General features: G+C 57.5%; 1 protein-coding gene across 1 annotated transcript in view; it reads right to left on the bottom strand.

Annotated features, from left to right (window-relative positions):
- TSPEAR (thrombospondin type laminin G domain and EAR repeats) overlaps positions 1–12,535 on the bottom strand; it is a 184,915-nt gene that overhangs the window by 11,796 nt on the left and 160,584 nt on the right. The window contains exon 9 of the mRNA XM_032174851.2: positions 9,902–10,131. Within this exon, the coding sequence (XP_032030742.1) occupies positions 9,902–10,131 (230 nt within the window). The remainder of the gene's footprint in view (positions 1–9,901; positions 10,132–12,535) is intronic.

Genomic DNA, 12,535 nt, shown 5'->3' with positions numbered 1-12,535 from the left:
TGGGGGCACAGAGGAAGAGGGCCCAAAGGCATGGAGGAAGGACAGGGGAGTTGGCAGCAGGAAGCAGGGAAGGGTATCCAGGCAGAAGGAACTGCAGGACAGACAGAGGACTGAGGGAGCCAGGAGGGCTGGGCGCACACAGAGTGCGGAGCAGGGGCTGGGGCAGGCCTACAGGGCAGGGGTGCTGTGGAAAGCAGCTGGGCCTCCAGCCAAAGGTCACTGGGAGCCAGAGGAGGCTTTTGAGCAGAACGAGGAGGTCAGATGTATGTGGACGGCTCTGAGACCCACAGGAGCTAGGAAGGTGTCAGGACAGAGGTGAGCCAAGTGCTGTGGGGGTGGGGTGGGGTGGGTCCCATTCCCAAGAGGGGAAAGAAGGGTGGGGTCATTGGAGACAGGGGCTTCTGGAGACCCCTCAGAGAACTCGGTACATCCCTAGGGATGGAGACAGGGGCTTCGGGAGACCCCTCAGAGAACTTGGTACTTCCCTAGGCATGGGTGGCACACGGGCTGCTGTGTGAGCCCTGGGGAGGGGCAGGTGGCAGGAGTGTAGGGTGGAGGTGGTGGTGCTCTGGCCACAGCCCCGAGGCTGGTGGAGACCCTGGGTTGGGAATGCCTGAGATGTGCAGTCTGGTCTGGTGGGACCTGCAGCACTGCAGCCTGCCTGCAGGGCAGGGACTGTGCCCACGTTTCATGGGGTGGCAGGGAGCGAACCTTGAGTCGCATCTTGGTTGGAGCCCAAGGTGGGGCATGTATTTGTTCCAGGAAGAGCGCGCGTCAGCTGTGGGGGTGGGCATGGAGGTCTGTCCAGGACATGGCAGTGGCGGGAGTCGGCGCTGTGTGGCCACCTGCCTGGCTGCTGCTCAAGGCAGAGCCCTTGCTGGAGTGCACACAGGCCTGGGGGGGCCGGGGGCGGCTCGGAGGCTGATCAAGTCACCCTTCTGTTCCCTGCACCCAGCCAGGGTCTGTGCACCCGATTAAGCAAATCCAGGGTCCCTGTTCAATCTAAATTAAGGACAATGAATGATTCTTTAGTCTGTGTGTATCCCACGTAATACTTGGGACATACTTTGGCAAAAAGAAAAATTAGTTTATCTGAAACTGGCTGGAGGCTGGCAGAGACCCCCCCATTGGGTGTCACCAGCTCCTGGCCCCAGCATTTAGCTGGCCGAGTCCACAGCAGGGTGATCATTGTCATTGGCTGTCGACAGCCCCTCCTCCCTACGCCAGGCTGTCAGAAGCCCCTTGCAGGTTGGAGTGAACCTGTCCCTCTGCTGAAGCCGGGGCCTTCTCCCATTCAGAAGTGAGGAGGTGCCCCCCCCAGGGGCTGTGCCAACCCAGGCAGAGGGTGTGCAGCGTGCGACCTGCTGTCAGGCCACTCCCAGATTCTAAGCACATTAGGGACTCATAGAGGAGAGAAAAAGAATCTTCACATCAAAGGCCCTGCCAAACCCTGGCTGGCACGGGAGCCAAGCGGCCAGGCACCTGCTGGGCTGGGCAGGCCCTTCCCACCCTCCCTCCAATGGAATTCCCCGGAGCCTGGCCCTGCTGCCCTGGCACGGTGCCTGGCAGCTCAGGAGCATCTTGCTGGGATGATAATGCTTCCGGGACTTGGCAGCCAGGAGCACCTGGAGCCCCCAACAGCTCCCTCGAGGGCGGGTGGGCACCCGGTAATCAGTGGATTAGTTGCTGGGCAAAGAGGCCCTTGGGTTCCGGCTTTGATGGGGCAAAGAAAGAGGATGCCTCTGTGGTCTGGGAGTGCCAGGGGAGGGGAGGGAGGCAGGATGCACCCCTGGGGCTCCCTCCCTAGCTGCCAGGAGAAGGCAGTTCCCCAACATGCCCTGGTTGGGGGGGCACTGGCATCCTCTCCGAGGGTAGCCAGCTAAGGCTGGACAGGCATCCCGGGCGGCTGTGGAAGGCAGCGCTACTGGACGACAGATCACTCCCCTGAGGGAACTGGCCTCAGCACACTCCCCAGCCAACTCTTGGGTACCCCCCTGTGCTCTTCCCGGCCCTGCAGAACCCGCAAGCCTGGCACCTTCCCCAAGCTGCCTAGGCCACTGCCAGCTCCTGTGTCACAGAGAAGACAGAAGTCATGGGGCATAGCTGCCACCTTCCTGGAGCCCTCCCGCCCAGGCTCTGCGCAGCCCCTTCAGGCTGTCCTGGGCAGTGCTGACCACTGAGAGGGGCCCCCTCATGCCGCCCCCTGGACAGATGTGCAGATGGAGACTCAGAGAGACACAGCCAGGCCTCATGAGGGTGCTTAGGGGCTCCTGCCTGTTTTTCTAACCACCACACGGCTGCCTGCCGGGCACCTGTCCCCAGAGTGGCCCCCACTGCGTCCTTGCCCCACGGCACCTCTTGCCCTTCCATCACCATGGAAGCGAGTACACACACGTGTGCATGAGTGTGCATGTACATGTGTGTTGAGGAGCCATGGGCGGGACCCTTGGGAAGTGTGTGGCACCAAGTCGGGGGCCCAGCTGTGACGAGGGGTCCTTGCTAACATGGTGGCTGCTGCTGTTCTTGTGAGGACCCCATGTGCTGGCAGCTACAATCACAGAACCACCAAGCTTTGGAAGCTGCAACACCTTCTCAGGTCTGCAGCAAACTCACTAAGAAGCCAAACCTATTTTGGAGACCACATTTGGTGACCGCGACCGCAGGGCCCACTCCATCAGCTCAGGGAGCAGGACCCTAGACTTCTAGGGACAGAGCTCACTCCTCCTTTGGTCCAAGCTGGGGAGGACCCGTCATTGGAGGCTTGGTCTCTCCCACCTGGAAGAAAGTTCTAGAATTCCTGGTGGGATGGGCAGAAAGACTTTGAGGGCAGGCGGAAGAACGGGACATCAAACTGCCTTCCCCAGGGTGGCAGCCAGCTCATCACTCATATCTGCCCTGGGGCTGCAAAGTCCTGCCATGCCCACCGACCATTCCCTTGGAGCACTGCACTTAACCTGCAGTGCCCTGGGAACGCCCACCCTGTGTTTCTGGGAGAAAGTGAGCTCTGTGTGCACAGCTCCTCAAACCCCACCCGCACCCCACGCCCCCACAGACCCCTCCAGAAAGGGCGCCTCTCTACGGCACAAATGCACTTTCAAAGCATCTCGGCTTCACCCGCTTCAAAGCTCACGTTCATGAAAGACATTGCAAAACTCAAACCAAACAGTAAACAAATTAAGACATCTCTAGGACCTAAAAGGATTTCAACACAATGTGAAAAATGTTGGCAAAACATGAAAGTGGGCTTTGTGAGTTTTGAGGAATTACCGAGTTGTGAGAAATGAGGCTCAGGCCGGGTGGAGAGGAAGCCCATCCATGTGTGCGTGGTCCCAGCGCCTGCCCAGGGCCCTCCTAAGGCGCGTGCAGGGCCTGGGCCATGGCGGTGCCCCCAGCAGCCAGGTCCCCGTTCCTGGAGTTCTGGTTCTGCTTGCGGGAGCCGCAGCCGGGCTTCCTTCTGTCCGCTGTGGTCCTGCTCCAGCCCCTGCTCTTCTCTGATGTTTGTTTCAGGCGGATGTCACCCACCCCTTGGGACTTCTTCTCCGCGGGTCGCTAGCCCAGACCCTCCCCTTGGCTCAGGTGGTTCCATTTCTGCCCCTTTGCTGCTGGCCGCCTTCTCAGGATGCCCGTGCCTCCTCCAGGACCACTGCTCCAGTCCTTGGTGTAGATCAAAGCTGGCCTTCACATGCGGCCTGAAAATGCAGAGTGGCCGCCTTCCCGGCCGGGCTGCCACCTCCACCACATCACCCGTGACAGAAGGCCGTGTTTTTCAGTAACCACGTTCCACGAACACCTCCCGACTGCCTTCCAGAACACACAAAGATCAACAAGGCTCAGAATCCAGTCCCGATGTCATTTCATGAAGGGCAGGTAGTCCATCAAAGGGATGGGCCCCATGAGTGAAGGGCTGAGACCCTACCACGGTGTGAGGCGTCCCAGGCACTCCCGTCAGGGCCCAAACCAGGCTGCAGGCTGCATCCCCACGGGGCAGGCACAGAGGAGGTGATTCATGTGGACACAGGGACACCTGTGGACGCCCTGGCTCGGCTGCCTACTGCCGTGTGTTTGTGACCAGGTCCCTGCTCCCGAGCCTCAGTTTCCACACCTGTGAGGTGGGTCTGAGGCGGAATCGCCAACCAGCTGAGGATGTGCAGCCACAGACCACCTTCCAGAAATCTCCAAAAGGCTTTCCAAAACAGGAAGACAAGGAAGGCTGCCGTCAGCAGGAATTTCAGGGCTTTCAGAACGAGGCTGTCAGGAGTGAAGGGAGCCGTGCTCCACATGCAGGGCAGGGGCCAGGGCTGCCAGGTCTTGTTTATCTGGGAGTGCCAGGCTGCTGCCTGCACCTGGTCTGGGCACCCGAAGGCAGAGCTGCTCCTGCTTAGGGTCTGTGGCAACTGGCCTCCTCAGTGGGTGCTGCTGGGAGCTCCTCTGATCACTGGTGGGTGGCTTCTGGCCTCGCCTCTTCCCCCACGGTGTAGGGTGTGGGATGGAGATGCAGGGCCTCTGCTCTCCTTCTCCTCTTCGCTCCCCCAAGCAGCCTGGGTTGTACCTCCACTAATAAACACCAACACCCGTGCCCAGTGTTGGACCCAGACAGATTCCCCTGGGTTCGGCCACGGGGCGATTCTCTGAGTGATACATCATGATCAGCTTTGTGTGGTCCTGACTTTATGGTAATGTCAGCCCCCAGAGCCAGGGGCCGGGCTATGGCACCACCCACCCAGGCGATCTCTATGTCGGGACGACCGATTGTGCCATCCCTGGGGCAGTCCCCCATGCCAGGCAAACATTCTCCTTTCATGCTTAAAATCACAGGATGGGTTCACCTGCTTCGTACTTGGACGTGTGATCTACGTACGCTGCTTTTCAACAAGTTTCTGGTTGTCCCCTCCTGGGTCTGGCCCTCCCCTCCTTCCTTCCTTCCCAGAGGAAGAAAACACACCAGCTGTGCATGCAAGAACGCTCCCAGCTCTCCCATCTTCCCACCCCAGGCGCCCCTCGCTCCTGCTCCCTGGGGCTCTGGGTCCCGTCCCACCTCGGCGGCTGCTGCACAGGAAGGCCATCTCCTGGCCTGGCCCCTGTGTCTCTGCCTTCCTCGTCTCCTGCAGTCTGTGCTTCTGTCACTCCTTCAGTGCGCCATCCCTGGACACACTTTGTGCTCCGTGCACTCCACAGCCCCCAAACCCCCTCTTATGCCCTCCCTGACCCCAGACCATCTGGGCTGGCTTCTCTCTAGGACACACACCAGCTCTCATTCCAGAACTTTCCTTACGGTCATCTTTGGGTGGAGCCACCACTTCCAGTTCTGATCTCCTGCATCTGGTTGAGTACCCGGGCTTGCCAGTGCACCCTGGGAACACCGCCTAATCCAGGGCTCCCACATGTCTCAGACTGACAGCCAGACTGGGTCATATGACCGGCACTAGCCAATGAGCTGTGAGCACACGTAAGCACACGCGAGCACAGGGCCAAGCTAGGTCATGTGACCGGCACTAGCCAATGAGCTGTGAGGACATGTGAGCACAGGTCCAGCTAGGCTGGGACATGTGACTGGCACTGGCCAATGGGCTGTGAGCACAGGTCAGGTCAGCCCTTTCCTGCTGCTTCCCACTGTGTGTGCTCCAAGGGGTAGCTGAGACAAGACAGCAAAACCTTGTCTGAGTTGATATGAGAACTAACCCAATATGGCAGGAAGCCACTGACATGTGGGAGCCGTGCATGGCAGCGGCCAGCGTCCTTGTCCTGCGGGGGCACTGCGTACATCACTCGCCTTCAGAACACTGAGTCCTCCTACCTCCTGATATCCTGCGGATGGGAAGTCCCAGGCTGCCGTGGCTCCTGTGTGCTTTGAAGGTAACTTTCCTTTGCTCTCGCCCTCCTTGGGCTCAGCACCCTTTCAGTCTGATGAGATCTGGGAGGTTTTCTTCAAGGCTCCTCTGACAATTCCATCACTTTCCTCACCCTCTTCTTTTTTTCTAGAACTTTGGTTAGCCAGATACAGATTCTCCTGAGTTGATTCTCTTTTCATTCTACATTCTAGAAGATACTGTTAACTTTATATTTCAATCATGTTAACGAATGTCTTCTTTTAATGCCAGCAATTGCATTTTTAATGTCCAAGCTCTCTGTCTCATTAGTAGCATTCTTTATTTCATAAGTGCAGTATTTTCTTGAATACTTCTGAAGGCGAGTATAACTTTAAAAAATTCCTTTCTGTTTCTAGAGCTAGCTCAGTTTCTTTCAGCCTATCTTTATTTTCTTTAGCCTGGCTCCTGCAGTTTTCAGGATTTTTGTCAAACATCCAGGGACCCTCAGCTGGAGAGGATGGCATGGGTGACACGCAGCTGGCCAGGTACGCTCTGGGGCACTGGGGCATCTTGAGCACCTTGGTGCAGTGTCATGAAGAAGACACTGTAAATTGGACTTGGTGTTATCACAGGAGCTTTAGGATCACGGTGTTGGTAGATCTAGGATGATAATCTCCAAAATGCACTCCCCAACCCACTGCAGGGATCCCTTCTCTTGTCACCTCACTTTGTGATTTAGAATGCAGGGCCTCCAGGACAGCAGCCTCTCCGTGGCTCAACAGCTGTTAGGAGACCTTGCCTAGTTGACGAGAAAGTCACTAGTGGTGCCTTTCCATCCAGGGTGTGCGACTCTGCTCTCAAGACCCCCTGGAGGCTCCCCCTTCCCCCGACCCCCAGCTCATCTGTTAGATGCTTGGAAGGGACTGCCTATGCCTTCTTTCAGGATAAAGCCTCAAGTCTTGCAATTGTTCCTTGTGTGATAACGTTTCAAATCCCTTCCTGATTCTGGCAAAGCTCCTCGAACATGCTCCAGTGTGCTGGGGCTCTGCATGTGTGAGCCTGGAGCCAGCAGGGCGCTCGTTCATGTTAGAGCACCAGTGTGATCCTGATGACACGAGGCTGGTGTGGAGCCCCAGGTGTTTCCACGGGAACTGCTGTCGGCCGGATTGCCTGCGCTTTGCAGCTCAGCTGCGCCCAAGTCCCCAAGCCACCCTTTCATTGCTGCTCGATGTCACCATTTGCCCCTTTTTTTTTTTTTGAGATGGAGTCTCACTCTGTCGCCCAAGCTGGAGTGCAGTGGCGCGATCGCGGCTCACTGCAGGCTCCACCTCCCAGGTTCACGCCCTTCTCCTGCCTCAGCCTCCTGAGTAACTGGGACTACAGGTGCCACCACCACGCCTGGCTAATGTTTTTTGTATTTTTAGTAGAGACGGGTTTCACTGTGTTTGCCAGGATGGTCTTGATCTCCTGACCTCGTGATCCGCCCTCCTTGGCCTCCCAAAGTGTTGGGATTACAGGTGTGAGCCACTGCGCCCAGCCCACCGTTTGCCTTTTTAGCCACTGTCCCCACGTGTCGAGGCCTCCTTGGGAGTCCCAATTTCCAGCCCATATCATGCTCTTGGCCCCAGCTGGCAGCTGCTTTCACATCTCAAACCTCACCAGCCTCAAGTCCAACTCCAGGTCAATGATTACTGGTCAGAGGGGCCATTCCTGCTGAGCCCTGTGGTCAGGCTAACCCATGACCGAAGGCTCCTGAACCCTCCTTCAGGTCCGCTGTCTGCACACCAGCACGTGGCCACCAGCCCAGGACACCCTTGTAGTTTCCCAGAGTCTTAGCGGCATGCGTGTTGCGGTGAGAGGACTGTGCAGGGACCAGTAAGACAAGGAACTTGTGCTCAGCTCTGTCCTGTGCCACATCAAACCAAGCGACAGGCCGCATTGCTTGGCTTGATCCCAGTTCTGCCACGGGCAAAGCGCTCCACCGTTCTGAGCCTCTGTGTCCTTGTGGGTAACAGGGACCAGTGGCAGCAAGCCCCTCTCAAGGTGCTGTGAGGGTGACGTGGGAGGATGCGGGCAGAGCTCTTGGCACAGGTGCTCTACAGAGTCGAGGCTCCGCCAGTGTGGGCTGCTACCACCACCTACCTCCTGAGGCTGTTACCAAGGCCAATGGCTGGAAGGAATCTTGCTCACCCTCAACCCCAGTGCACTGAGCCTCACTCTGCCCTCGTGCCAGGAGGCTCACCCTGCCTCTTCCTGGCTCCCAGGCACGCTCACCTGTTTCATCCACTGCACTAGCAAGCTCAAGGTGTGTTCCTTCTGGCACTGCTGCCTCCTCACCTGGGCACCTGCAGCTCATCTGGGCGGCCACAGCAGCCTCCCAATGGCTCACTGCCTCCCAGCCACCGACCAGTCATTATCTTGCAGCCCTGTCAGCCCCACAAGGGCAGGCTTCACGTTTCACTTGCAGCCTGTGGCTCTGGGTGGTGACCCTGCTGCCTGCTCCCAGCCCCACTGCCCTGCAGGTACCCTCCCCACTTTCCCAGCCCTCACTTCCTCCTGGTGAGGGCTAGGAAAGTGGGGAGGGTGCTCCCTGACATCTGCTGTCCTCATGTCCTGAACATCCATGTAAAGCTGCCCTTCCCCACTGGACCACGAGTGCCCGAAGGGTGGGGCGGTGGTCACCTGGATGACACTGTGCCCCAGCCTGCCAGAGGGCTGAGCACGTGGGAGTCCCGGTGCAATTCTCTGCACGCATTAACGCGTGTGATTGGTCCCTGTGAGCCGTGGCTCCTGGTCCGGCCCCTGCAGGCTTCTCAAGGTGGTCACACTCCCGGTTTCCTAAGCTGCTCTCACTCCTGCTGGGTGGAGGGGCTCCAGGAACCTGTGATTGCTGAGCTCCATCTTCCTCCCTTCTGTTTTGAAGCTCATTCCCATGTGCTACCTGCAGGCTTGCTCTAATGAGATGTACGTATGGAATGTTATGTATGGAATGTTCCAGAATGCCTTCAATCATTTCAGCCATAAAGCCCCACCCACCACATACACAGCCTCTTGTCTAATGCAGGGATAGCTTGGCAAGGCCTGACTGTTGTCGCTGTTTTTCCAGACTCCCTGATGGGGGTGAGGGGTCCAGGCATCAGCGTCCGCCATGGCTCTGCCCCTGTACCAGCCTCACTGGGATATGGCGTGGGGGCAGCTCACGTGGCAAGAGTGAGCCCGGGTTAGTCTCACTGCCTCAGGTGCAGAAGGCCCTGAGAACATTTCTGCAGGGGAATGAGTCGTCAGGTCAGAGGGCACAGAAGATTCTGGAAGGACACGAGGGAGGTGATGTCTTATGAGAGGCACGCTTCCAGCAAACAGTGGGAGTGCTGTCACCGGCACTGCAAAGCCCCTGAGCTGCCCCCTCTAGGGAACTGCGGCTCACATAGAGGCTGAGCCCGAGATGGGAGATGCGCCCCCACCTGTCCCATACCCCACACCTCTGCTCCGGTCACAGTCCTCAGCACACTTGCTGGGAGCAGGCAGCATGCTGTCCCTGCCCCTGGAGGTAGCCTAATAAGCACCTGTCGCTGCCTCAACTCAAAGGTCTCGTGGTGGCTGGAACCAGCCAAGGGACACTTGAGGCCTGGAGGGGAGTGCCACTTGCTGCCCTGACCCGGCCCCCACACTGCCCTGGGTCAGAGCCGAGGTGCCCAGCTACCCCAGGGCCAGGGCCCCGACGCCCATACAGACTGAGATTAGACCACGGGAGCTTCCGAGGGGAGGGAGGGCCTGTTCTGAGCCCGGGGGCTGCTTTATGGAGAACACCACGCCAGGGTCCGGCAGAGCCAGGGTGTACCTCCTACCTCACTTCCAGGCACCTGGACTGTCCCTGGGCGCACAGAGGCTCTCAGGCAAGAAGGGCTCAGACGCCAGGCGAGGGTCCTGTGCCGTCCAGAGGGGCAGGCCCTGCCTGGGTTTTGGGGTCGCGGGTGCAGCGTAGCACTAGGTTTGGCTCTCAGTGGACCCCCAGCCCACATCACCTGTCCAGCAGGTGCACACGACAGACACAGTGGCCAGCAATGGAGAGCCGGGGCTCATGCCGGGGGCCTTACCGGGAAGGACTGGAAGAGCTGGAAGGAGCCCAGGAGCCGGATGTAGAGGTGCGAGTGCACCTTCGTGGAGGTGCCGTTGAAGGTGTTGGCCACCACCAGGAACGAATAGGGCCCCGCGCTGAAGAACTCCCAGTCGTAGGCGCCGGAGGTGGCAATGGTCTGGTTGGCCTCGAAGAGCCGGGTTGCCGGGTTCCACTTGTAGATGACACTGTCGATGTTGTGGTTGTCGCCTGGAACCAAGGGACTGTGCTGGGGGCAGGGAGGCAGATTCCACAGCCCCATGGCAGCCCTGACGGAGCCAGAGCCCAGTCCAAGTCCCTGCCCCGAGGACCGAAGACCCACGAGGGCAAGGCCAGCTGTTGGGGACATTCTTACCTTGAGCCTCCCGCCCTCAGCCCCTTGCTGACTCCACCTCTGGGCCATCACAGGTGCCATTCCCATATGGAAATGCTTGGCTCCCACCGCCCTCGGGACAGGTGTACATCTCCAGGACCTCCCCGTGTCCTGGAGGCGGGGCCCACCGTGTCCTGGCCCTGCCGCCCACGGCTCCCCAGCATCCCCACAGGCCAGGCCTTCCCACGAACTGCCACCTCTGCCTGGAGGCCCCTCCCTCTCCACTGTGGAGCTCCCCCATTGGGTGGGTCGTGGGCTCAGGGGAGTGCAGAGCTGTGGAGCCTGGGCAGGGATGGGTCTGGGGGGTCCTGCAGGAGGGAAGAGGCCCTCAGACCCAGGCCGGCTCATGGAGCTATACAATGGCAGGTACTCGTGGTGGCCGCTCAGGGCAGTGTCCTGGCCTGGAAAGCAGGTGTCCTGGTGCCTCCCAGGCCAGTGCTCCTCACTGTCTCTGCTGGCACAAGGTGGGACAGCTGCCTGTCCTCAGAAAACAAGGCCATGGAGACCATCCAGATCCCATATCCTCGGCAGCTGTCCTCCACCACACACCTGGCCATGCCAGCCACCAGGCCAGTATCCCTGCCATGGGCCTGGGCCCACCACCCAACATCTGCCCTCCCTGTACTGGTCAGACCTTCCCTGCTGGGAGGCTGCTTAGTCAGTCAGTCATTGAGGTAGTCAGTCAGTCAGATGTCAGTTATTACAGTTAGTCCGATAGTCATCAGTTAGTCACTGAGGCAGTTAGTCAAGTAGTCAGTCAGGTAGTTTGTCAGTCAGCCAGGTAGTTAGTCAGTTAGTCAGCCAGCCAGCCAGCCAGCCAGCCAGCCAGCCAGCCAGTCAATTAGTCAGTGAGGTAGTCAGTCAGCCAGTCAGCTAATTTGTCAGTCAGGTAGTTGGTCAGTGAGTCAGTCAGTCAGCCAGCCAGCCAATTAGTCAGTGAGGTATTCAGTCAGCCAGTCAGTTTGTCAGTCAGTCAGGTAGTTAGTCAGTGAAGTGGTCGGTCAGTTGTATCAGTCAGTCAGTAAGGTAGTCAGTTGGTCAGTCAGTTAGGTACTTAATAAGTCAGGTCGTCAGTCAGGTAGTTAGGTCGTCAGTCAGGTAGTTAGTAAGGTAATCAGTCATTTAGGCAGTTAGTTTGGTAGTCGGTCAGGTAGGCAGTCAGTCATCAGTCAGTCAGTCAGTGAGGCAGTCAGTTAAGTCATTGAGATGGTCAGTCAGTCAGTCAGTTCAGTAGTTAGGTAGTCAGTCATCAGGTACTTAATCAGTCAGGTAGGCAGCCATCAGTTAGTCAGTCGGTGAGTGAGGCAGTCAGTTGTCAGGTAGTCATCAGCCAGTCAGATAGGTAGTTAGTCATCAGTTAGTCAGTCAGTCAGTCAGGTAGTCAGCCAGGTGGTCAGTCAGTCAGTCAGCCAGTCAGTGAGGTAGTTAATCAGTTAGTCAGTGAGGTAGTCAGTCAGTTAGTCAGTTCGTTAGTCAGGTAATTAGGTAGTCAGCCAGTCAGTTCAGTGGCTAGTCAGGTAGTTGGTCAGTCATCAGTCAGGTTGTTAATCAGTCAGGTAGTTTGTCAGTCAGTCAATTAGTCAGTGAGGTAGTCAGTCAGTTCGGTAGTTAGTCAGGTAGTCAGCCAGTCATCAGTCAGGTAGTTAATCAGTCAGGTAGTTAGTCATCAGTCAGGTAGTCGGTCAGTCATCAGGTAGTCAGTCATCAGTCAGGTAGTTAGGCAATCAGTCAATAAGTGAGGTAGTCAGGTAGTCAGTCAGATAGTTGGTCAGTCAGTCAGTCAGTGAGGTAGTCAGTCAGTCAGTCAGTTAGCTAGTCAAGTAGTTAGGTAATCAGTCAGACAGGTAGGCAGGTAGTCAGTCAGAGTTGGTCAGTCAGTCAGTCAGTGAAGTAGTCAGTCGTCAGTTAGCTAGTCAAGTAGTTAGGTAATCAGTCAAACAGGTAGGCAGGTAGTCACTCTGTCAGTCAGTCAGTCAATCAGTCAGTGAGGTAGTCCATCAGTCAGTCAGCCAGCCAGCCAGCCAGTCAGGTAGTTAGTCAACTAATCATTCAGTCAGTCAAACAGTCAGGTAGTTAGTCAGTTAGATAGTAAGTCAGTTAATGAGTCAGCCAGTCAGGTAGTTAGTCAGGTAAACAGTCAGTGGGAGAGTCAGGTAATTAGTCAGGTAGTCAGTCAGTCAGTGAGGTAGTCACTCAATGAGTCAGTCAGTTAGTCAGCCAATTAGGTAGTTAGGTAATCAG

Source organism: Hylobates moloch, unplaced genomic scaffold, assembly GCF_009828535.3.
Source record: "Hylobates moloch isolate HMO894 unplaced genomic scaffold, HMol_V3 SCAFFOLD_14, whole genome shotgun sequence".
NCBI classification, from domain to species: Eukaryota; Metazoa; Chordata; class Mammalia; order Primates; family Hylobatidae; genus Hylobates; species Hylobates moloch.
This window is presented reverse-complemented; position numbering and strand designations above follow the sequence as displayed.